Consider the following 26,359-nt stretch of genomic DNA (forward strand, 5'->3'; position numbering starts at 1 on the left):
CCGTCTGTCTCTTGGGACTTCAGCAGAAATCCCACCTTCTCAAGAGAAAAAAGTTGGTTGTTTTTTTTTTTTCCTTTTTCCAGTCTGTTCCCACTACCATATTTCTCCTTGAGGTTTCCCTTTTGACGAACTGGTATTTTTTCCTGAAGAAAAATAGGTGGTGTTGAAAAATTCCCAGTCAGCTGTATCCCGGACGATTGAAAATCTTCCCAGAGAGCGGGTCCTGTTAGCAGCACAGCGTGTTGCTAGAAAACCAGCTTGCGACCATGGCCCTCGGGACTGGACCAAGCCTTCGGACACAGCTCGGGGTGCTGCAGGTACGTGGGAGCAGGGAAAAGCAGTGGCCAAGGGGTGAATTCCAGCACTGGGACTTCTTGTGGCTCTGGTCCCGCATATGAACCCATGCTGGCCATAAGCTGGTGAGGATAAGTTTGAAGGATGGGGTCTTAAGTTTGTTAAAAAAAAATAAAAAATAAAAAAAAAAAACCAAAAAACCAAAAACCAAAAGGAAGAAATTAAAAGCTTGACTTCTTGTGTCTGTATCTCCTGGAAATAAAATCCTGGAGCACTCCCCTTCTGCTTTTCATCATTTAAAAACGCAAGCTGAAGCGCTGATCCCAAGCCCCTCCGCAGTGCGCCTTCGGGAGGAGTGGGAGCTGGCACCCATACTGCTCGTCCCCATGGCGGGACTACGCTTTGCCCTGAGGCTTCCCAAAGCGGTGGGAATGCTTGTGCTACTATTAGTAAAACTACTCTGGTGTTACGGTGAAGAAAACAGGTTTTAAAATAAATCCGGTCTTTAAAAAGCAATGCAAATCAGTACTTCATTTCATGCAGTACCATGCGTCTCGTTTTATTTCTAAGCTAAAACAGCAGCAACAAATGTAAACTATATATCAGAAAATATTGCATACCTTTGTAACTGATGTAAATATCCAAGTTTTTTTTTTAAATTGCAAGATTCTTTCTGTATTGTGCTCTTTCCTAATTTACAACCCTGAAAATTTGCTCAGTCGCATTTGGTACATACCTAAGATCCAGATCCAAAAGCACTCACATGTCTCAACTAAAAATTCTTCTAACACCCAAATTTACAAATGTGAATCTTAAAAACCACCTAGCATCTATGTAGCTTTTTTACTGATTGATACAAAAGCAATGGAACTTTTCCCACCCTTCTACAAGTTAAAATAAACATATAAAGCACCGATCAGGTTTTCATCAAAACTCCCAACAAGGATGAAAACCAAACACACTTCTTGACAGATGCACAGCAGTGAAAATCAGCCTAAAAGCGAAACAAAAACAATCTTAAAATCAACTCTGTTTGACAACTAAAATTTTCAGTCCTAGCTGGTATCAGCTTTTAGACTATAAATGGCCTCAAAGCATATATTAATGTCACTAATGGGAAAGGGTCACATAAAATCTGGATTTTTTTATTTCAGTCAAATCGCATGACAAAGCTAGGAAAAGTTAGGCCTCTGGCGTTACCTACTCTATGTTATGGAATTGGATGTATTTTAGCAGCAGTACTTTGGTCTTAGGGCTTTGTAGAATTATGTTAATTTTCACACTGTGAGATCTATAGATCAATATGAACATATATATGTATTTTTGCTCATTCGCACACTTTCTGTGGAGTAAAGATCTTTCACTCTTTTTTTTGTCATGGCTAAGCTGATTAATCTAAAGCGAATCTGTTAATGCAAAATATAGTTATTTTTTCTATTAACACACACAAATCCATGCAGAAATGTTCTTGGCTAAAGTATGGTGTTTCTGGTCCAAGCTGGGAGGAAAGAGGAGGAGGAGAAGGAAGGAAAAGAGGAGCAGGGAGGAACATTCCTCCTCTTCCTCCCACCACGGGTGAGTAACCGGGGCCCATCCCGGGATGCTGAAGGCTTTGACTCAAATCAGACTTCCCTGGCTTCAAACTTGGCAGGAGTGCACCCAAATACTGCAGGGTAGCTGGGATAAGTCAGCTGGGATAAGAGTTAGCTGGGAAGCACTCTCTGAGTTTCTTCTACTGAAATCATTTTATACTATCATTTTAGATAATTAGGCATTGGCATAGGGACCTCAGTCTGCATTCCCCAAATCCCAGGTGAAAATGCTTTACTCCAGCCTTTTCTGGGCTTTTAAAGCTGTTTGTGGAAAAATTCCCAAGGTCTTGCGTTTGCCTTGGGTTGTGGAATATAAAACAGTTTGGACTCTTAGAAACTCTTTGGGGAGGGAAAATATTTCCCATTCAGTTCTAGTGAAAAAAAAAAAAAGGTTTTTTACTTAATTTTAAAGATAGCTAAGAGATAGATAGTTCATTCCTTAAAGTTGCCTTTTCACGGAGCAATTGATGTACAAATGTTAGCAGATTAAACAAGCTGGTCTTGCTGTATCGGAAAGCGCTGCAGACAGCAAGCCTGTAGATAGATTGAAAAGAAAAAAATGCTGGGAAATGCTTGCCATGAAATTAGTTAGGTGTTTAAATAGGAGGAGCTGATTTCTGTAAAACCAAGGGTGCTTTTTAATTTTCCAGAGTGGTTCAGAGATTCAGTCCTCAAGTGGAAGAAGTCCTGGAGGGCAGCTCTAATGTGTTGGTAAGCAAAGGACACGGACCAGTGACTAAGAAGGCAATATCTGTTTTATAAATACATAGAGACAGCTTCATCTCTGTAATGTATTCATCATGAAGCAGTAAAAGCACTTTGGCCCCACGTCTTGAGGAACATTCAAGTTTTACTGTTATTGCAGTGCGTTCCATGTCCTGCTTGGTGTTACTGCACACTCGGTATAGCTTTGGGGCTTGTAACTGGGGTGTGTCGGGGGGTATTTCTTTATACTTCACTAATCACGGGCCAGATTTTCAAGGAGTGTCAACATGTCTGGCTGCACTGGAGTCAGTGGGACCAAACTCCTTTATAGCAGCTAAGGATCTGGTCCTGTGTGCTTAAAAATAGCCTAGTGAGGGAAGGACCCATCTACCTACCGAGAGGTTTCGTGACCTACTTCTGGAGCTCTCCTCCTCGTTCGGGAAGGCTCCGCCGGGCTCCTGCTTCTTCATCTCCTTGGTCTCCCCCAAATCGCTCACAAAAGCAAATTCCACCAGAGAGAGAGACAGCTGCTTCTGCATATATTAATAATACAGAGCTCTATAAATGATTAATGAAAGATACCACTGACTTTGAGTTATGGTGTAGTAATTCACACTTAGCTGTTTAGATGGCTCTCAGCCTTCATCCCGGCATTGCACGAGGCACCCGGGATGAATGATTACCCTGTCATGCAGACTGTTGTTTCTAGTTGCTTAAATTGAGCATGGCACAAATCGGACGGGATCATACAGCTGATTAGGGCACACCAGAGAGACCTTGCCCACCACACGGATGGTCAAACTCAAAATGATCCATTTTTCAAATTGTTTAATGATGCGTCTGTGGGAACGCTGTTAGCCATAGACTGCGAGGGCTCCGTCCTTTGGTGTGCTGGGAACCTAGAGCTGGTCCAAAGAGCTGTTTAAACTTGTGATCGTAATTAATCACATGTGCAGACATTTTGGTGGATCCTACGAAGTGCCTAGTGCAGAGCGAGGTCCTGCTGCTCCTCCGGTGATGGATGTGGTCCTGTTGTCTTTTTCCAGCTGTTCCCTCCATGGGAAATCACCGCACTTTCTGCTGTGCCTCTCCGTGTTCTCCGTGATGTTTGTGTGTGTGTGTGAGATCTATCCCTAGAAAGGGAACACTTCATTTTTAAAAAGCTTTGCAAAGAGGAGATTGTGTTTAAAAAAAAAAAAAAAAAGAAAACTGAGAAGCTGGCGGCTTAGTAAATTGACTTGTCCGTGTGTGATGGCAAACAGAAGCAGAAATACAACCTTGCCTGATCACCTGCAGACAACTGAGCCAGTTTACCTCCAGGTGATTCACCACATCCCAGTGCCAATCAGAGGGATCAGAAGGCTCATGCCTGAAAAATGCCAGTTTTTCTCTGTTAATTACAAAGGGATCCTAGGCTGGCTTGCTCAGATACAGATGTCGATGCTCCGGAGCCCTGAAACTTGGGGAGGTGAGGCTTAGCATTTAAATCCCTGTTCCCCCCCTCCTCTACCACATTCCGTTGAGGTGACAGCACCCAGGAGATGTTTTGTGTGCTGTCTCCTTAGCACAGGCGAGTGAAAGGCCACAGTCATCACTAACATCCTATTCATCAAGTTATATTCAGTGTTCAAATGCTGGAGTTAAAAAAGTGACTCTGCTGATGTGGAGCTTGTAGGGGGGTAAAATCCGCACAGAAACCTTCTCCCTGATGATGGTCTGCACATGGGAGGTGAAAAACCTGGTTGGGTTGTCCCAGGTGGAAGGATAAACTCCAAAGCATTTAGATCTGCAGTTGAAGCCTCAGCTCCTCTTTGGAGGAGAAAACGGGGCCTCAGGAAAGAGTTTGGTGCCTTTGTGCTGGTTTCTGAGTGAAACAAACCTTTCAGGGGGAACAATGCTAATAGAGTCATCGCTTTGGCACATGAGCCCTGCTGGAAAGAAAGTCTGTTAATCCCCTCCATAGTCTCTCTCTTTATACCCTTAGGCTGCACATAAACTGGCCAAGTCCAAGAACAAAAGCTGACTAGAAATATCTCCTGTGACTGTTGTTCTCACGAGCTATTATCCCCTTTATTAAGGATCAGGCGAAGAACAACCTCTGTTAAGGACAATGTTCTGCGAAGAAACGTGATTATCATGCTGATTTAGGTGAAACTTGGCCCTGTGGCTTGCCTCTCCCTCCGCCCTCAGTGCCCATTTTTCTTATTGTGCTTTTAAGTGGTGGTGCCATCAGCCAGGCTGGAGGAATGTCCCCAGCCCAGCTGTGTCCCTTGCTGGGGGAGCGAGCCCCGGGGGCGGCTGGGCTTGCACATGCACCAAGATCAGTATCAGCCTAGAAGTACAGTTTGTCTCCTCAGCCATTACTTTGAGATATATCATTTTTACAACGAAAAGGGAAAAAAAAAAAAAAAAAAAGTCTTGGGTGTGTATTTTTGTGTCACCTTAGAGATGGGTTCTTCTAGAGAAGGGCAAGGTGTGGGACTCTTCAGCAGATCACCAGTGTCCTTTCTTGTGTTTCTTTACTGACAACCACTTCAGAAATTAATGTATTTGGTATATCATTTGTTTCTTTAAGATATCTGAAGCTCCTTAATAATTGGGATTATCTTCTCTGCAGTTTTTATTTCATGAAAATAAAAATCCACATCAAAGCCCTGTTTCACCGTGGCTGAATGCAGAGGTACCTTCTCGACCTGGAAGGCAGTACAGCCCAGGTTCCCCCGTCTCAGTCAAATCCAAAGAGGAAAAACAGACCAAAGATGGCTTTTCTGATCTTTCTGCAAAGTACATTTCCAGAGGCTTTTGGAGAACTTTGTCCTTCATGGAAATGCACCATCGACTGAGAAGATGCTTTGGAAATGTGGAGTGCAAACAGCTCCAGTGGTTTTGTCAGAGAAATTGGAGGGTGGGTGGGTGGGGGTGGGATTCATCATACTTGGCTGTACTGAACATGAAATTTCCTCTTTGGAAAGCTGTTTGTCTGCATCAAGAATAGCTGTGATGTACCTTATGTTCCTGCAGTTAGAATTGTTGAAAACAGCTGATTAGACTTAACTGTAACAGTTTTACAAACTGTGACCAAATGTAATGTTTCCATTCCCATACTAGAAGTGTGACTGAGGATAAATCATTAGATAATGTGGACTTAAGGAGTCTATGAACTGAATGATGGCGATTCTTGAAGTAAAGTAGTAAATTACTTTTTCAGACTATGTGGTTACAATTTTCTAACCCTTCCAGTATTGGACAATCAAAAATTTTATCTGCAGGGTACCCTGACCTTTCAAGACGTAATCCTATTTAAGGCCAGACAACAGGAATAAATGAAGTCAATGCAAAGAGCAACACATTAATTTGTGGGAATTTTTTTTTTTACTTCTTGAGCTATGATACTCATTTGTGAACTGAAAGTAAGCTACTCTAGTAATGGCTTAATTACAGATAGACCAGATGAGGCTGTTGGTATTTAAAGATGAGGATGTTTATATTTAAAGAGATGAAACTGCTGTCACACTGGAAAGACAAAACAAAAAAAGATAATGAAATAAAGAGTGGTAGGTGTCTAGGCTTATATCTGAGGCTGACAGGGGCCAAGTGTTGGACTTTGATGTGGTGGTGCTGGAATCCTGTGAGTGTGCTGCTGCTGAGAGAGCCCACCAGTGCGGGGCAAAGAAGAAGAACTGCCTTGATGCCATTTTGACCATAAGCAAGTACAGTCAGTCCTCTTTCTTTGCAAGACCAACTGAAAACCAGAAGCAATAGGAGAAAGCAAAGATTTGGGAATTTTTTGCACAAAAGTGACTCATTCTGGGATTTCAAAGTGGGTCAATTGGGTATTTCTAATTTTTGTGAAAGCAAGACAAATCAGAGTATGTTTATTAGGTCATGTGCACAAATGAGGCAATCCTGAATCTGGAGGAGGGAAAAGCATCCACCTCAGAGTCAGGGTTGAGGCATGCTGTATCTTATTCCTGGGTGAAGAAGAGGGAAGTTGGAGAGCCTACCGTCCACCACGCTGAAAATTGTCTCTTTGGGCTTGACTGCCTGAGTCCACAGCTCGTCTCTTGCCCGTTAAATCAAGAATGAGCTCACCTCCTACCTAGGGTGTTGTACAGAGCTGCTAACACCCATGTAGGAGCTACAGTAGCAAATATGGGAGGACAACCACTGCGAATGTCCTGACTGGTTATTGTAAGAGTTTCTTTCTCTATTAAAAATGTCTATTTAAATGCTTGATAAGTTTTTCTCTTCCTGAGAATTCAGCTTTAATTGAAGAGGGGTATCTGGAAAATGGAAGTGTTCCTCCTGAGCCAGTTTTTGCCGGCGTTGTTAACGTCTCTTTGAGAAGCCACTTCTGAGATCAAGTCTCGCTCCTTTGCAGGTCCTCCAGCCGCCTCCTGGCCAAGCCTTGGTGGATGCTCAGCTTCCTCAGGGGATTTGAATTCGGCCCCCTTTCCCTTTCCTTCTGGCCTTGACTCTGCATTTTGAAGATGCATACTTACAAGTTAAGACATTACATATTGCTCACTCCTGCTCTAGCACAGACAGGATTTGATATTAATCTTTGTTTACTCAACAGCAAAAGTTGTATTTAATCTAAGATCTGTTAAATTTAATACTGATAAATAGAGCACTTGCTTAATGTATGTTCACATTCTGTCTTAGTCTATTATATATGTGCTGTACAAACGTGATGCATTGGCTTTGTAAACACACAAATAAAGACAAGGAGAAAAAAGCATTTGCAGACCAAGTTACTTTTCTGTGAAGTAATGGAGCTGTGAGAGCTGCAGTTCATCCCGTGCAAGGCTGAAGATGGCTCAGCTGATCTAATACTTATCATTACCCCTGAAAGGGCAGGTCCGACCCCCCAGCTTCTGGCTGTGTGCTCCCTCACCCCTTGCACCGGTTCTGGTGCTGGCTGGATCTGTAATGAGCTGGTTTGACTCGCTGATCCAGACTAAAACTGAATAGGTAAAAATGGAGGTAGTTTTCTGCTGGGTTGGTGAATTGCACCGTCTTCACGAAGGGCCTGAGGAACGCTGTGCAGAAGTGCACGGTGAAGGTTGATGGAGAGGGGGAGTGAGGACCCTTTTGGTAGCAGCGATCTGTTAGACCCGCTCAGCTGCCTCTTCCACCTCCCCATCCAGGACACGGGTCCATGAGGGTTTAAAGCAATCCAAGCGGGTGCTGCTATCCTACCTTGCTGTGCCCTGCCGCGATGCCCTGCTCTTTCCGTGCACCAGCAATTGTGTCCATCTGGCCCCGCAATGAGTTGGCTCAATGTGCCAGACTGGCAGAAGAATATTCAGTATTTGTACTGGTTTAGTTTGGTCTCTCCCAGTTCTGCATCCTGAGCTAGTTCTCCATGGTGTCAAATGAACACAAGTGATAGTGGAGAAATGTGCAGGCAAGCTTGCTTGGGAACACAGGGGGTGGTTGAACTATGACAGAGGTGGCTTAGATTAATTGAAACTGTGGGCTGCAGTTCTACAACATATCTGTTTTCTGCATTTCTGTTTCCCCTCTGCTTGGATGAATTTGGGAGGCACAGTTACATTTTACATCTGACTGATTTTTCAGCTTTACAAAGCCATATGTATACAATGGACCTAACTCTGATTCCTGGTTTGCAAAAATCTCTTCTTACCCACAGGATGCTAAGAGGAGCCTACAAAAAGGAGAATCTAGCTAAAGAACAAAGGTACATTAATAATTTTAATAAGATCGTACACAGACATGAAAAACAAAACCCAAATCACCAACTCATGTTCAGTCATCAGAAATGTCCTCAGCTGGTCCAATTAATTTGATGAGGTACAAAAATTAGCAAATAACTTTGCTTAGGCTCTGGTAAGGCTAACCCGGGCTGTAAGAAATGGATGGACCTGTATTGCCAGGCCCATCCATACATCAAGTACAGCAGTGAGAAAAAGTTCCAGCATCGTTCCCATACGTGCCGTAGATCATACTTTAACTGCTTGCTACTTTGGGCATCCTTCTCGTAGTAAGGTCCCCATACTTGATTGAGTTTGTAGTGCGGGTGATACCTCGGTGAGCTATGCACACCTTCTCTGTGCCTGGGACTGCTAAAGGCCATTGGAGAACTAGAGCAGTCATTGTCTTTGATTTAGTAGCAAAACCTGTTTTCATTACTTGGTCTCAAGTCCTGAGGACAGCCCAAATCCTCCAGCACTGGAGCTTTCAATAAGACATTGTTTGTTCTGCTGCGCTGTCAATAAGATGTCATTACTTTAGCTGTGAGATAAGAAAGGATTTGTTAATGGCTGCTCTTGGGGGATGGTGACATTTTTTTTCCCCTTATAGATCACTGGGGAAAAAAATATGGGAGCAGGCTGACAAGGAAAGAAAATCAGTTCGGCTTATTTTTTGTATTTATGCCTCCCAGTTAAAGCTTTAAGTTATGAAGAGCACAAATGCAGCCCTCTTCTTTTATTTGTAGTCCTGCGTGAAAACAGTGATATAATATGTAATGTGCATATCATATATACCTTTTTAAGAGAAGAAAAAAGATACTTTAGCATCTCTTTAAAAGAAAACTGCTGTGAGCTGTAACAGGTCTATAACCTATTGTTAATCTTGACGTACGGTGCTCCAGGAGAGGCAGATCAGTTTTTGCCTTCCCCGGATCTAACTAAAAGTAGTTACTAATTAACAGCAGATATGGCAAGAATTTGTCAGCTCTTGGTTTAGCATAGCTGTCAGTGCTGTAACCCGGGGGGGGGGGGGGGTTGCTGCTGTTGCCCCTCGCCCCGTGACCTCTGTCTCTGGCCAAAATCTCTTACAGATACCCCTGTCTGGTGTCACCTCTGTCCCCAACTGCACCGCAGGCTTCTGCCACAAAACTCCCTGGTCATCCCGGCGGTTTTCAGAGACAGGTGACACTTTGGCAACCTATCTCAGAAATAACAGCGCGGTATTCTTTGCAAAACCGCACGTAAGACAATGGCGAAGGGCCCGATTCTGCCAATTTTTAGCCGTCCGCATGATCTTCTACGTAGTTGGAGTTACGAGCACGCAGAGGGCACGTGGGAACTTGAAAAATTCACTTGGCTCCAGGTGAAGCGTGAGCTCAAGGCACAGCAGCTGCCCCTGAATGGAGATATTCAGAGGACCCAGACCAGGTGCCAAGACCAGCCCTGCCCGTTTGCAGTCCTGCAGGGGACCCTTAAAGGCACAGCCCTGCCGGTTCAGCTGGATACCCAGCTCAGGCAGGCAGGCAAGTCCCTTTTTCTTCGCTCATTAAAATAATCGTGGGATGAGGCGCACATTCGGTTGCATTCTGATAGATTTCTTGGCTGGCCTGCCTCTCCCACTGCCCCGTCCCCTGATTCCCACCCGGCGTGACCTTCTGCCCGGCTGCCCGTGCCAGCACAGCCACCCATGTGGCCACAGCCACCCATGTGGCCATAGCCACCCGTGGCCAGCAGAAGCCACCCACGCCGCCCTGGGGTGGCTGGGAGGAGGCAGAGCCCCTGCCTGCTTACGCTGGCACGGCCATCAAAATATTTTCATGGGACGAGTAACCTTATCCCCGGCTCACCTCTTGGTAGCCAGGCTGCTCTCAGCTCCGTAAAACCCAAGAACGTGACAAAGCCCAAGAGCCACCGACCCTCGGCAGAGCGGATGGATGTTCAGGGCTGAATGCTGGGCTGGGGGTATCGGTCACTATTTTCACCAGCTTGCCAGGCTCTGGCAAGCAAAGGTCCTGCGGTGGCCTTGCTACAGAGGCTTACGTGTAACTCTGCTCACTCGGAGCAGCCAGACCGGTTTAGAAAATGACTGCATGAATGAGCACAATACGGCTGTAAGAGGAGCCCGAGCGGGAGCCCAGAGAACGGGGACGTAAGGCGATAGCCGCAGGTGGCTGTGGCTGCCAGCACAGCTTATTTAGCCACTTGTTGTGTGACATCCACCCAGAAGCTGAGAAACGACGCGAGAGGCTTACGTGGGTACTACATGAATAGCTAAAAAAAAAAAAAAAAAAATCCCTGATACTGCATTAATGCTATCAGAGTTGGCTGTAATTTCCCTCGTGTTGCACAGTTTAAGAATTTGAGTTTCTCTCCCCCTCCCCCCCTATAAACTCTCTCTTTTCATATGCTAGAGATGGCTTTTTGGTGTCTTGGTCTGTGCTCACTGCACCATGGCACACAGTAGGATTTTCTCCATGGTCTATGTTGCATGCTTTTTCTTCTTTTTCTTTCTCGTCAGCATTTAGGAGATTACATTAGCCTGGAGATTTATAGAGAATAATATATCTTGATACAATTGGATGGAAGCCTTTTTCTCTTTACTGGAAAAGAGCATCTTGCAGCGTGAGGCAGGCCGTGAGTTACGTTCTTTATAGTTGGCAGAACACCCGTCAGTGTGTGCATGTATGTGTGGGCTTGAAAGAGGACAGAGGATACATATTCACATGTGCACTTCCACACCCTGTGCTAGGACTGCCTGGAATAACCAGAGAATTGATGAATCCATTTTAAAAGGAAGAGAAATGATTTAATTTCTTTGCATCATTGCTGACTGATAAACTGTAACTTTAATCCCAGTGATTAGCATCGCTTTTACAGGATAGGTGTATCACAGAATGCAATAAAAATTGTAGAAAACAACTTTACAAGGCTCTTGTTTTAATGCACTTCCAGCATGTAAATAAAAGACACTTTCTTCAATGTTCCTGGAAAGAATTTGTTACTATATTTTCTTACGAGGCAAGTATTGCCCCAAGCCATGTGGAGGTTATTTATGACTAACTACATCCATATCTTTGCAGTGTTTTGTGTACCTGTAACTGATCCACGGTTGAGGTCCATATAAATGCAAACAAAAATAAAACTTGCAGCCACCAGCGCTGCTCCCCTGTATAGGAAATGCAGCCTTATTTAGTAGACTGGAAATGACAGGTGGGCATACCAGAGAAAAATCTAGACTTGGTGTGAATTGCTGATGCCTTTGCTGACATCTCTGGTGATGTGCAGGTGGGGTGCAGTGACGAGGTGGGGTGTACCAGGTTGCTTTCATCTGGCACATACTGGCTATCCAAAATAAGCTCAACTCACCCACGCTGTGACAGAAAGAATTAAAACTAAGCAGGCACCACCAGAAGTAAGATGCTACTTTGGCTATTTGTGTCCTAAGTAGAAAAATACTAAAGCTTGTTCTTTGAAGGGTTTTAAATGTATCAGTCGATTTAAAACCACCCCATCCTCATATAGATTTGGCCTATGATGATACTACACCCTTCTGCTTGTAGGACAATAACCCTTATTATTCCTCATCACGAAGTTTCTTTTGTTCCTGCTCCGACAAAGCCAAATCGATGCAAGAGCGGCAGAAGGAGCTTGGGTACTGGCATCTGTATGACACATAGCCCTTGGTCAGCAGAAAACAAGTTGGAAGTGGTAGTACCTCTGCTTCCACAACTATCATAAAGCTACTGAAAGCAGATCTTGGGAATCCCAAAGGGAAACAAACAACACACCTCAGTGCAAAGAAGGTCTCTGTTTAAAATTACTCTCTAACCTTCCTGTTCTCTCAAGTCTGAGAAAAGGTTTTCCTCGAAGCAGAGCGGAAGAGTCAGAGCAGAAGCAGAAGAGAACTGATGGCTGGCTGGCAGGGAGAGACAGAGCGGGTGGACTGCCTGGAGGTGGGAGCATCACAGGCTCGATCCAGATGAAGAAATAAATGATGACTCTGAAACATAACACAGGGTTTATCATGACAGGAGTGAAAGGGTATAAAGACCTAAACTGTTTATTTGTATGAGAACATAATGGTCCTTGTCATCGACTTGGTGTTGAAAGGAATGACTTCCATCTAGAGGATGCAGAAAAAACAGGAGATAAATTTCAGTACTAGTAACAGTTTAATGGAAAAAGATTGAAAAAGAGGAGCAATATGGAAATTAGACAGGGATGACACTGTAAGAATTTAAATGGGGCATTTGGCAGCAGCAGTGTCATTCATGGAAAAACAAACAATGCCAATCAACATCAGATTCACTGTTATTTTAAAATAGACTTTATTTAATGACAATAAATATAAAGACATCTTAATATTCAGAAACTAATAGCAAACATTCTTAGAAAAAATACAAAAAACACATTCTTAACATTCTGAATTTTATCAACATACACAGAGTCTAAAACAGTGGTGACGGTCTGCAATTTATGGTGCTTGTTAAGGCAATGAAATGGTCACTGGTCCAAATTCACCCTGACTTCAACAGATCTGTACAAAGTAAGGGCCTGGCCTACATACCAAGTGTAAAAAAAAAAAGTAGAATTGATTCATAGTTTAAAACAAATGTTAATTTTCCCTTCAAGCAAATCCTTAAATATTATTAAAGTGACCTAGCCTAAAAAAAAAAAAAAAGTTACAAATACTCATATGTTGGCAACTGCTGCCCCCCCCCGAACTTTGTTCTGATGCCTCCGCAGAGCTCCCTGTGTACAAGCAGAGCACATTTCAGCAGTTGGAGGTAGAGGCTACAGAAATTGCACAGCTTAAATCAAACTATTAAAATGCAATTATTAGGCACTCTGTTGGTTTTCCTCTTCTTTCTCATTCAGAACTGTGCTGTGAATAACACTGTGCATATGGCAAACTGAACTGAATTCCTGATATAGCGTCTTCTGAAATGAAATGTTACAGCTACATTAGCAAGGAGTGTGGCACTTTAGAAGCAAATCACGAGAGCAAAAAGTTGATGTTGACTAGGTGATGCCCACACAGTACTCACTGCTCACTTCAGCCTAGCTGTGGTTTTAGCTCTCTGGACTAAGTGCCTGTCAGAGACCATTAAGTGCATATCTAAAACGTGCCTTCTGGTTCAGTTTAAACCAAGAGGGATCCAGTCCTTGTGCCCCGAGACCAGCCTGTGATGGGAAGCACTGCCCAGAAAGTGGGGACAAGTGGAAGACAAGTTTGAAAAGCACATTCTTGATCTGAACAAAAATGGTAATGTAGGAACACACCTGAAGCTGGTTAGGATTTTATTATGGGAGGAGCCCAAGTCATAGGTATACACGCTTTGCTGATGTAGAATTTTTTTAAAATCATTATTTTAAAGGCAGGAATATAAACTACAAAATATAAATGCTGCCAACTGATGTAAAAAGGGGCAACTGAGAGAGGCCACAGGAACCAAACAAGGAGCAGAGACCAGGCACTCCTGAAAGATCAGCCTTAAGCTCTGCCACTGCTCACAGTGTGACCCCGGGCAAGGCACTCAACTCCTTTGTTCCCTAGTCTCTTTACCTCTCAAAGAGGGCAATAAATGCTTCCTTAAGACCAAATAATGACCTGAAATGGTCCATTTGGTGCTGCATTTTTTTTCCTTTATCACAGGATGCCTCCTAGCCTTCCCCAGCCCTCCAACACCCCACCCGAAAGGTAATTAAGGCACACACTGGTGCTGTGATCACTGATGGGGGTATGAAAATGGCATCTCTCGGCTGAACAGAACTGCAGATGGGGAAGGGTCAGCTCAGAGCTAAAATCAAAAGCTCCAAGTCTGAAAGGAGTTAACTGGCCTTTCTAACCAAACTCATGTTGCACAGGGAAGTCCTGAGTACTTCACTAAAATTGTTCCATGAAGCAGCTTTTTGGACAAAAATTTGTTTTAAACAGAAGTTTGGCATACTATGCAGTGACAGAAGAAGAGGCAGTGGGCACAAAACTGAAACACAGGTTTCCTCTGAACATCAGGAAACACTTTTTCACGGTGAGGGTGACCGAGCACCAGCCCAGGTTGCCCAGGGAGGCTGTGGAGTCTCCATCTTGGAGATGGTCCTTGGGCAACCAGCCCAGGGTGGTCCTGCTTGAGCAGGGGGGGTGGGCCAGGTGACCTCCAGAGGTGTCTTCCAACCTCAACCGTGCTGTGATCTGGGAAAAAGGTCAAACCAGTATTGAGGGGATATATCTTGATAAGAAATTCTGCCCTGTTTAGACACTTCTGAGTGTTTGTCCATCTGCTCAATTTATATTTGCTTCCTGTTACATTAAAGACTTGTCATGATTCTGACAAAACCAAAACAAATGGCAAAGGGTAGAAGTCCCTGTGCAAAGAAGCACTGGTTCTATCGCTGCTCTGGTTGACTGTCATTTATTGTTACGGTCTATCTTGTTTTTCTGTCCTGCATCTGTGTTTTTGTTTTCAGGTGGTGTCTACACAAAGTTTTCTGAGCATTATAATAAGTAACCTTCCATGCCAGAAATGCAAGTGGTTCTGTGGAACCTGTGAGTTTCTGTCTTTCATCTTTCCTTGATTTTTGAACCAAGCTTTCTTCTCACGTTCTTCCATGCAATCACGCAAAGTCTTGCTGAGTGAAAGCTTGTGTATCATGACTGCTGCAAGGACTCCCCTCATGTGCTACCTATTCTGGTTTAAATGTTGCAGTTTCAAAGAATAGGCTTGAGGTGCACAGCAGTCAGTATTTGGAAGTTTTGCTACAAAACTCAGATGTTTGATTCCTTATGGTTATTAATGAGATAAAATACATCTTATAAATGCTACATAGTTTCTGCAAATGAACTTCTTAATATGTAAAAAGCTATATGAATAATCTGCCTAAAAATTCTGCATATCTATTAGATTTAAGAAGAGTACAAAATTACAAACACAACAGTAATCTCCTGGTTTACAGAGTACAGGCATACTTTTGATTTTTTAACAGGATTTTGATTTTCAGAATTTGTAGAAATTGATCCACTAAAACTGTTGAAAGACAAAGCAAATTAATAATCTGGAATATCACTGCTGCAGACACAAAGCGGAGCTCTACGTACAAGCTTAATCTGTAATTCCCTAACTCCCAGCTTGCAACTGGAGCCAAAATAGCCAAGCAGCTCTGCAGCCTAATTTGAAGATGACTGATGGCTCTAGCACATATATCCACACCTCTAACACCCTTCCTAGTTATTTAAAGCTTCATAACATGGTTAAGGCATATTAAATCGTTTATTGCAATCTCCAGTTTCAATAGATTCATGGTCTTGTCAGAATTCACTTTATCACGCGATGTTGTATCACAACAGGTCCAGCTGCACGTTCTTCCTATGTCGAAATCTCAGGGAAGAGCATGATGCCTCTGGGGTGGGAGAAATGCAAAAGACAGCCCTCCACAAATACTGATTTAGTACACGAGAAGACTTCTAACACTCATTACTGTTAGAGGTAGGAGACCTTCAAGGCTATGGTCATTCAGAGCAGGATGGGCAAGTGAACTAATGAAAGTACATTGACTGGGGAAAGATAAAATGCCTGAGGTTTCTACTCACTTGGAGTGCTGTAAAGTCAGTTTTTATGCATTGATTTCAAAGGCAATTCTCCTGTTTACACAGAGATTGATGAACAGGATGGGCTTACAGTCCTGCTGCTTCTTGTGATCCAAGTCCATGATTAATTGAAATATCTTGTTATCCATTTAAGTCTCAGTATGCATAGCTAATTCAGTGTAGCACACAAGAGCGCTTAGTATGTCAATTCCAATGGCTTAACAACATGATTTTGAGTTGCATTTTCCTTCTCTTTCCTTCATGTTTTGGCTTTTCCTCTTCATTTTATAGTTGGGGTTTGCATTAGCAAGTAATCAAAACTCCTTCAGAAAACGTGATGGTATTCTAACAACAAATCATTCTTGTTCTTAGGGTTTTATTCAAGTCAAACAAGACATCTAATAGGTGATGCCTAAATAAAGCACTCCATGTGTTTGAGAATTAATCTGCATTTTCTTAAGATGATAAATAATTTTTATCTTCACATGTTAACAAAATATGTCCTGCTAAAGTGTTTAAAAAAACCTCTTATCTGAGTCACAGTGGTTGCATATGTCCAAGGGAAACAAGTAAATGAGCAGGTAACAGTTGCAAGAAACAATGTTTAGTAAAAGGATTTAATCCAAAGTGTTTGATTAGCTATTGGTAATATCTGGACAAGTATTAGTTGTCTAAATACTGTTTTTCCATATAAAAAAGTATTTATTCAGCTTTCGGTCGGAAGGCGCTATCTACTCCTTTGAAAATTTTGTCGGCTATTTTCCCCATGGTTTTTTTCACAACTTTGAGATCGTTCTCATGCAAGAGTTTCTGCGTTACGTACTTCTCTCGTTTGACCTTGCTCTTGGTCTTTTCTGATACATCCGGAATTACATATGAAATAATAAACTTCACAAAGTATATGACATGCTGGGGAAGGTGAAAATGAAAAAATGTCAGTCAGGCTGAACAGGACATTATTATTATTATAAATGAAATGTCACATTACCTCTTAAGACTCTGAGCGGGTTCTGTACCAGTATCTATCACAGTAGAACAGTATTTTAAAAAGCAGACATGACTAATGAATAGAATAATTGTCTGATAAACAAGAATTTCTGATTTTCTAATTCTGATTTTAACAAGGACTTCTCTGCCTGCTGTGGGGGAACCCTGGTACCCAGTGCTTCCCCCCCTGCATGGAAATAGCAGTTACAGTTTCTTTTAAAATTGTTTTAGGTTTGTTCAGATGACTCTGGGGCAACGGAGTTTTCTCTGCTATGGGAACTCTGATCTAACCAGTCGCATGTTTCTGATGACTTCAGTAGTCCCTGGATCCAGACCTAAGTAGATTTTATAAGGAAATAATACTTAATATTCCTCTCCCTTCATGTTGGACTGACTCCCATCTTTCATAAGCCCAGATTGTAGCTGCAGAGGAAGGAGCAATTACTTTTTGATGCTCATCTAGAGACTCAACTCTTGCAGTGACCGTCTTTATAGACTTCACTCTGCTAGCGCACATGTATTATGTATATGTATTCATGAGACTGTGCGCAAACTTCCTCTAAGTATATGTAAAAATATTTTTAGTGTAACTGTCCCTTCTTAATTTACATCTCCCAAGCTCTTGCCCATGCTAGCACACCTCACCAGCTCTGATAGCCATGCCTGGACAGAATGTCTTTGAAGGATTTTCTGCATGGAGGGAAGAGAAGTTTAAATAAGTTTAAATAAGTAACGCTCAAAACTCCGTACACTTACCTCCATGACAATGATGAAAGCCAGCTTGGCTGCAATGACATGCCAGTAGTATATGTTATGCTCATATTGGTGCTGATGGCCAGGAGGGTAGCGGAAATCCCGGTATCTGAAAGCAAGGTAGGAAAGTCAGGAACTAGTCTCAGGCATCTCTGCAGTACGGCACTGTGGCCAGAGGATGGAGCAAGACATGTCCCTGCTTAATGCATCCAGGAACAGTTAGCTGCACATAACTAAAGTAATGGGTAAAATCATATCTGCAGAATAAGCTATATTTGGCTGAAATGTCCTTTTTTTTTGCCACTGTATTAAGAATTACTTACAAAACTTTAAAAGTGGTTTTTTTTTGAAGACTATCAATAATGAGAAAACCAAAATAAAGTAAGAATTTTCTGAGTAGCACAAACTTATGGGTGAATACTTCCACTCAGTTCTGCCATTCAAAATATGCTGGCTTTTACTGTGTTTTAACATTTCTTACTGGATACTGTTAACTGAATTAGATGATTTAGATATTAAAAAATTGTATTTATTTTTGTCATTGGAAAAGAATGGTTATTTGACACTTGCCTGCATGTCGTTTGGTTCCCAAACCAAGAAGGGGAAAATGGCTTGCTTGCATTCTTGAAGTCTGATATATTGAAGACAGAAAGCGTACTGTTTATATACCCTTTCATAGTGTGACTGCTGTGACTCCCATAAGGAGGGACCGAAAAGGACCAGTAATAAACCAGACGAGGAATCATGTCAGATGTAAAAGCAATGATCATAGCCTGCATTTCAGAAAAAGAAGACAAAAAACCAAAGCAGCATTTAAGAAATAAGCCTTAATATGCATGGCTTTGCCATATACGTAGTACCTCAAAAGTTACAGTATGAGCTAAAAATAGAAAATATGTGCTTTTCCAGTCAGTGGTTCCCTCTGTAAATGAGCACGTAGTCACTCATGGGCATAAAACAATCTCTTTCTGGAATGTGCACTCTGTACGGTTTTTAAATTACGCTAGCTCTGCTGGATGCCTTAAAAAAGTTATACTATAATATACATTCTCCCTCAGGAGCATGCAGTGGAGGTCAGCAGCCAAACTCACCTTAAACTACTCTAAGGTAACCTTCAGCAAACGTACTTGCTATCAGATGTACTTACAAGATGCTTAAAGAAATCCTGCCTGATGAAACTTGTGGAAACAACAGAAGAGTCGTTCAGTAATAGGAAATTAAATTTCACCAGGAACCCTGAGGTTTGAATAAAGGAATTAAATAAATTATATATATAGCTGATCCACCTCTGACCCTAGAAACGTCCCACTCTTTCTGAGGTGCTAGCCAGCCCAAATTCATTTGGCAGTTGTTGCCTCATAAGTTTCAATGTCAGTATATGTGGAAACTGCTCCTGATGCCAAGATAATTTTTTTAGTAGCAGCTGCATAGTGCTCTTTTACATATGACGTGACCATTTGTTTTTATCTTGCTCCCAAGAGAGTCCCTGTCCTACTCAGTCTGCTAGTCCCAAACTGGGTAGGAAATTGGATCTGTGGGTTTGTTGTGGGAAGTCTTTTCTAAACTCATGAACTTCCCAAAACATCCTATTCTGGAGGATAGGTTGACTATGTTTAATCCAATCTCCTCCTCTGCTATTGCAAATTCAAAAGCTTTCCCTGTGAGGAAGACTTTCCACTGGCAAGATCTGCAGCTGAGTGCCTAGCACCTAGGAAGGAGTGATGAGCTGAGCTCTGGCTGAAAAAGAAGTCTTTTGTCCCACAGCAGGGGAAAAAAACCAGTTGACAACATGGATGGAAAGAACCAGGGCAGAGAGGTGGAGGAGAGAGTTGTGAAGTAGGGTTCTAATGGGATCGGGGGAGGAAGGTTTAGGCAGAGATGCATAAAAAGGGCAGAAAAAAAACATAGGAAAGGCATGGGACAGAGGAAGGGGCAAAGTTAAGCAGTAATGGGTAACAGAGGAGCAGAAGAGCTGCTTAACATCTGCATTTTATTCCCCTTCATGCCAGTCTGCGATTCATGCAGTCCGTATTTCTTTATTTTCATGAGACAGGGTGAAAGCTGTCCACTTTCGTGCAGCAATCCCAGCAAGACAGCCCCAACCTGAGGAGGTATTTGTGACACTTGTAGAAAAAAGGAAGGGGAAAGAGGAGAAAGGATGAAAAAAAATGCGGACACCTCTTCTACAGTTCCTCAAACAACGCTTTGGTGGCAGTTCTAGGTAAAACAACCTGCCTCTGCCCTAGCAGTTCACTCATGCCCTGTACTGATCACTCATGCCAGATATATCGTGGTGCTGATCTGGCTGGGAATCCCTGCTGGATCTGTTCCCTGGTCTGGTTCATCGTACATTTGTCAAAGTGCTGGTGCCAGCACAACACAAGAGACAGCAGCAAGGGGAAAAGGCAGGAAAGGGAAAGGGCGGTGAGTTGAAAAGGGTGCAAGACCCACCCCACCTCAAGTAGCACCACTGTCAAAGGATGAACACTATCCCAATGGCTTACCTTTCGAGCTGGCTTACTTTGAAGCACCTGAGAAGCTAAACTCTAGTTTGCAGAAACAATACTTTTGAGACCGTGGTCCAAGTTCTATATTTGGTTCTCCAGGATATTGTTACAATTGAGTTCAGCTGAGAAAAGTTAATTTGGCTGATAAGAAAGAAGAGGGAGGCGTCCTAAGACTAAAATAAACTCATTTAAAATTTTCAAGGATAAGATTTTTTTTGTGTACTGTACTCTGGCTTAAATCAAATTTAGTTGGCATGCAGTTTTAAAAACTGTTTTTAAGCATTACATGCCAGTGTGAAATGAAGTGAAAATTATGTGTTGTTTATATTTACATGCAGAGTAGGTGTTTTTGGCTGACAAGAAATATATATTACGGTGTCTTGCAGTTGCAGGGAGACGACCTCACAGCTAAATTACTCTGTTTTTAGCTGAAGTGCAAGCATAGAAAGTTTCAGTTAAATATAATTTCTTTCTGTTCATTAGCTCATCCAGTCAGACCATAGATGAACTAATAGCAACTGAACAGTAAGGCAAAAACATCCCTTCTCCCTTTGGACCAAATGAGTTTGATGCTGCTTCTTTGTATCATTTAGAAAGATGCTGGAATATGGTATTTACACAACTTAATATTTGCTCTTACTGAATTTTTTTGCAAGGCCCCAGGTCTCTCATCATCCTAAATCTGAACCCTGTCTCACTCTCCTCCTTCTCTTGGAATGATCTCCAGATGTGCTCCAGAGAGTTGCAAGGACAGAAATACGAAAGCTAATCCTATGGTGTCCTCTCAAAGGAAAAATTTTCTTTCCTCCTGAATTATGGGCTGCATTTCAGAGTATTGCACTGGAGAACTACAAACAAATAGCACATTCTTTACTTCCCAAGCTTTACTGCACACAGCTTTCCATTTATACCGTAACTAATTAAAATCAGTCTTCAAATCAACAACAGATGCTTTGGTATCATGCAATAACTTGTCCAGTGCCTGAGCGGCAAGTCTCAAAACTGATAGTTTTGTGCAAAAGTTGCTTCCACATTACTAGCAGGTATTACAAAGGTAATGCATGAAGGAGAAGACGATATACTACCCAAGTCTAATCAGCTGTAACAAGTCACATAGAAGAGAAGAAGCAGTTTCTGTGTACTCAGGAAAAATCAAGGCAAGGATGGTAAAGGAAAGACTGATGACCTGTCTTAGATTCTGCATGTCAAACAAGAAAAAAACCTACTTAAAAGAAGAAAACTGCTTCTAGCATTTGCTCTAGTACATGGCTTTATATTCCACACTTCATTAGCAAGAAATACCGATCTCTTCGAGGTCCTTACAACACTTGCAGCAGGGCCTTTTGAACGTGACAGTCTCTGGTGCTGTGCCCCTTGCATGCTAATAGCCCCACCAATGTCAGCGGCAAATGCACTGCATTCACACTGGCATTAACTATCTAATCTAGGACACGAGACCTCCAAAAAGGGTGACTCTAAAAGAAACATGCCTGCAGTTAACAGTCACGTGAACGTTGGGATTGAGTGCCTGTCAAGGAGAACAGAGAGTAAAACCAAGTTGTAAATACACGTTTGCACATCGAGGACTCCATGTTTTCAGCGATGCCTTGAGGGGTGTAGCACGTAAAGAGGAATTTGGAATGAAAAAAGTTGCAAAGGTCAGATTGGCCTCCGGTGGGTTGTGACTGGGTAGTGACAGACACCTATTGCTGGGTCATTTTTCTGCAGAAAGCAGGGGACGAATACATTCCTAACAACGGAAGCCTACACATGTCTGAGTCACCCTGAGGTCACCAAGGGCAAATTAACTCTGCCCTGAATATCATAAGGACTATGACTAAAGTACTTGCAAGAATATTTTAAAGTAATCTTAAGAAGTATATACAACTTTTAATTTCATAGTGGTATTACAAGATCCAGCTGGATTGACTGGGAAAGACAGTTAGCTTATCCAATAGCATAACATATTTGTTTTTCTTCCAGGGCACCAGAAACTTTTTTGCCTTTTATTTTATAAGTTTTATAGCTGCATAGTTCAAAAGAGGATATTGGTGCACCAATAATGTTGACTCTACTTCTAGCTATGCTAGATGAAACTATGCTTCATCTGTGAATTTGCATTATCTGTTGGGATTTGCATCACTTGCTAGGAGAGTTATCATTAACAATGTTTTGCACAAGCACTAAACCAAAAGAGCCCCAAAGTATCTCTGGCGTCACCTGACATTTCTAACAATCTGAACATGTGTTACCAAAGTTGCATCAGTTTTTTTTTTTTTTTTTTTTTTAATTTTAACACCACATTTACTAGTAGGCTTTGGATGTTCACATGCCTATAGAACAGCTGGATTTATGTTTGGCTTGCCTCAGCATAGCAGTGCGAAACAGATGGAGCATATGCTCGAGCTTGTTGTCTGTCTCCCAGATTCTCTTGTAAATTTTCCATCCTCAAGCTCCTTTTTTTCTTCTGACATTTCTCTGTGCTTAATTCTCTGCCTTTTTGTCCTCCTGAGTCTCCTCTCTACATCCTAGCTATGTTTACCATACCTGTTGAATTGCTATAGTGCAAAATAAAGTTCTGAACAAGAATAATGGCCGTTTTGGGAGACCTTCCAATACCTGAAAATACATCTGGTAGCTAAGGCTGACATTTAAAATTTTCCTAATCACTGAAATCCATCCTGGACTCCTATTTCTATGTGGTACCACCTCCAGCCCCCAAAATAACGAAAACAAGCTACTGAGAAGATAATAACCCAATAGGCAGTCAGGTCATGGAAGCTCATCTATCCATTCTTCAAAAATAACCTCATTTTTCCAGGGGCAAAACAAAGACTTCTTTAAGGGGGGGGGGGGAAGAGAGCGGAATATGCAGGGACACTCATCTGGGTGTGGGAAAAGAAGGTGCACATACGTACCCCTATATTATTTCTGTAAAGCAGAAATCCTGGGGCTGAGACCCCAGACCAGCCAAGCACCTAATGACTATAGAAGATGCCTGAGATACAGGGCTATAAGTTCATGTCCCTATTTAAATTTGAATTATTCTTTTACTTGAAATAAGTCCCCAAACTATTGAGTTAGTAACTATAGTAGAATGCTCAGCTCCATCTCCCTCCTCTTACCCAAAGTCTACCATTCTCCAAATAGGCAGAGCCTCCTACAAAAGCTTGGGCTAAGTCTTGTCTTTAGACTCAACTGCTTTCGCCAGAAACTCCTACTGAGTGAAAATAAGGTACTGTTGGTGCAAGGGCAAGGTCCTGGAGGAAGTGACTACCTTTAAATGTGTCAGAAGGATTCCCTGATCTCACCAATAACAGCACAAAATGGTGACCCTGTTGAAAAAGGCTATTAACCATGGACAGTCTGTGGTGTTACTGTCCCTGCAAAGGAAACCAGAGGTCACTGCTCTTTTAAGAAAGGCCAGCAATGAGAGTTTTTTGAAAGATAATACATATTAGCTACTGTTTAAGAATAAGCAATCAAATAATTCACAGTGGTAAAGTGCAATAGATTATTTTTCTCCTCACAATGCAGTCTATGTATGAGATCTTGGTAAATCAATGATATTGGAAATTTGAAAGGTCTGAACTTCACTGTTAGGAGTATATTCATCAGAAAAATATTTCTAAATATTTTAAAGAACTTCTTTTAAAGTTAATTTTAAATCCAACCGAAAACCAGATTAATTTGCAAATTCTCAGAAAATTCATTCTGACCTCAAAAGGTAAGTGCTGCAATTCTGAGCACACATTGTATTTTTAAGTACAAGAAAGAAGCTGAATTTCTGTTTTAAGTGCAAAATTGCTTAAAGGCATATTCAAATATGAAGGCATTGACCATAAGAATTGTAACAATTAGAAACCACAATCAATTATAACTTAGCTAAACTGCAACCTATTTTTTTTCAAAAGTCATGCATTTAGCTGTAGACTGTCTACAGCTAAGAAAAGGTCTCTATACTATGCGCTATAATTTTAGGAAAGATGGGCTATAGTCTTCATATGTAACAGATTTTTCTGAAGGCTAGCAACTCTAAATAAAATTTCTTTTCTTTAGATCTAATATTTTAGACACAGTAGCCATATTCTGTTTCCAAAACATCTGGAAAGTAACTGAGAGCCTAATTCACAGGGGCTGAAGTCTTAAGGGACTGATGCTTGTAATTCATTTAGGATCATTTAAGTGCTACATTGCCACATGTGGCATTCCCCCATTTGGATGTAACACCTGCAGTGCAGGCATTTTGTCTTTCGCAACTGTTGGCACCGTACTTACATTGGTGACCACCGCCAGAATGGCTATGCCTTGCATGATGGGCTGCCAGGCACCGATGTCTTGTGCCTTCTGTGTAACCATGCGCCTGAACTGGGTCGTCAGCTTCCATGCATCCAACCGAATTTCCAACATGTTGTTAATAAGAGCCAGAAGAGGAGCCAGGGGGAACGATGCCACAAACAGAGTGACAAAGCCAAACTGTATAACTGTCAAAGGGAGAGGTTACATACGTCGATGAGGCTTTCACTTACTGGAGATAAGTATGGATGAGCATGTATACTTTATATACTTCAGCTGTGGGAGAGAGAGACAAGAAAGAGTAGCCGAGTTCCTAGCAAATCTTTTGTATGAGAAGATAGGAGCACAACAGTACTGAAAAAACCTGCTAGGTGACGGGGACAGGAAAAAGTTACAAGTCACAACACACCAAGAGGAACTATTCTGGGTATTTAAACATCCATTTCTTTCTTATGTGTTCATCACGAAGACCCAGAAATCAAATTACTATCATCTGTCTCAGTGCTGTGCTGCAAAGCCTGGACTAACGATCATCTTATGGGTGTCCGAGTGCTGCAACAAGCACGATGGCAATGCTGTGACAGAATGGATTGTAGCAACAAACCGGAGATCTGCCAGCAGCAAGTCCTGGTGACTGCAGAGCCCCGGCAGAGCAGTCCGACGCAGGGCTCTGCTGTACAACACCAGAACATGGCAGTGGTCTGCCTTCTGGGTGCATTTCTTGGAGGATGGGGCAAAGAAGCAGCAATACTCCTCCTTGTACAGTCAGTCACATGCTGCTTCCTACTTATAAATTGGATTGAGGCTTAGCTGCTTAATAAAAACCTGCAAAACAACCTGTAATGGCTCATCAAAACTTGTCTTGGAAAACATTCATGTCGCCTCTGTATACATTTATTAAGCATTGCTTGTATGAAGATTTTCTTTAGAGCATGTTTGTATCCAGCAGTGGTAGGGAATCCAAACTAAACTGCTACTTACCCATTTCAAGATACTCATAGAACAGTCCAAGTTTTCCAATGGGCTGCAGGTGGTAGTCCTGTTCCCAGCGTGGAACAACTTTTTCTGATCTAGTAGCTGCACAGTATCTTCCGATTAGATTCTTAACCCAACTATCAGCCAGGGAGAAAAAGACCACTAACATTGGTAAAATAACCTAAAAAGTTCAGTAAATGGAAAAAATTGACATTTGTGCTGCTATAGCTTTGAACAGTGGATTAAGTTATTCTTGAATTACTGAAAATTTCCTTCAAACATGAGCATAATCTTCTGTTGCCTTATCCTGAAAGTGGTTATTTACAACCATAAATAAGAGTGTGAAGGGCCAATATATCAGAATCATACTGATTTATACTTATGTTGTACAGCTGAATGACATGTAAAATTGAAGGTAACAAAAAATCGAGTTAAATGTAAGCCTGTGGTTAGACAGATGAATTCCTTCTGATCACAAAATTCACAGAATCATAGAATGGTTGAGGTTAGGAGGCATCTCTGGAGGTCATCTGCTCCAACCCCAACTGCTCAGGCAGGGCCACCTAGAGCTGGTTGTCCAGGACCATCTCCAGACAGCTTTTGAGTATCTCCAAGGATGGAGACTCCACAACCTCCCTGGGCAACCTGTGCTAGTGCTTGGTCATCCTCACAGTGAAAAAGTGTTTTCTTATGTTCAGAGGGAACCTCTGTGTTTCAGTTTGTGCCCATTGCCTCTGGTCCTGTCACTGGGCACGTCTGAGATTAGCCTGTCTCCCTCTTCTTTACTCTTGCCCTTCAGGTATTTGTACACACTGATGAGAACCCCCTGAGCCTTCTCTTCTGGAGGCTGACCAGTCCCAGCTCTCTCAGCCTCTCCTCATATGTGAGGTGCTCCAGTCCCTTCATCATCCTTCTGGCCCTTTGCTGGACCTTTCTTCAGTAGGTCCA

The 26,359-nt window shown here is 42.2% G+C and overlaps 1 protein-coding gene and 1 long non-coding RNA gene across 3 annotated transcripts in view; one reads left to right on the forward strand and one right to left on the reverse strand.

The window, feature by feature from the left end:
- The first annotated feature begins 1,761 nt into the window (after positions 1–1,761).
- LOC142045470 (uncharacterized) lies at positions 1,762–5,381 on the forward strand. Its single transcript, XR_012654611.1, has 3 exons — positions 1,762–1,869; positions 2,537–2,597; positions 5,209–5,381. It is a non-coding gene; the product is annotated as an uncharacterized LOC142045470 (long non-coding RNA).
- A 5,765-nt stretch (positions 5,382–11,146) lies between these two features.
- Positions 11,147–26,359, reverse strand: part of ANO6 (anoctamin 6) — an 80,633-nt gene continuing 65,420 nt past the window's right edge. The window contains exons 16-20 of one of the 2 annotated variants that reach the window (XM_075059224.1): positions 25,418–25,548; positions 24,419–24,624; positions 18,204–18,406; positions 17,637–17,742; positions 11,147–12,308 (exon numbers count right to left, since the gene is read on the reverse strand). In XM_075059224.1, coding sequence (XP_074915325.1) covers positions 12,192–12,308; positions 17,637–17,742; positions 18,204–18,406; positions 24,419–24,624; positions 25,418–25,548 — 763 coding nt within the window. In that variant the 3' untranslated portion in view covers positions 11,147–12,191. Of the gene's footprint in view, positions 12,309–12,413; positions 16,803–17,636; positions 17,743–18,203; positions 18,407–24,418; positions 24,625–25,417; positions 25,549–26,359 lie in introns of those variants that run through there. The other variant, XM_075059223.1, reaches the window with a different exon arrangement.

This window comes from Buteo buteo, chromosome 28, assembly GCF_964188355.1.
Source record: "Buteo buteo chromosome 28, bButBut1.hap1.1, whole genome shotgun sequence".
NCBI classification, from domain to species: Eukaryota; Metazoa; Chordata; class Aves; order Accipitriformes; family Accipitridae; genus Buteo; species Buteo buteo.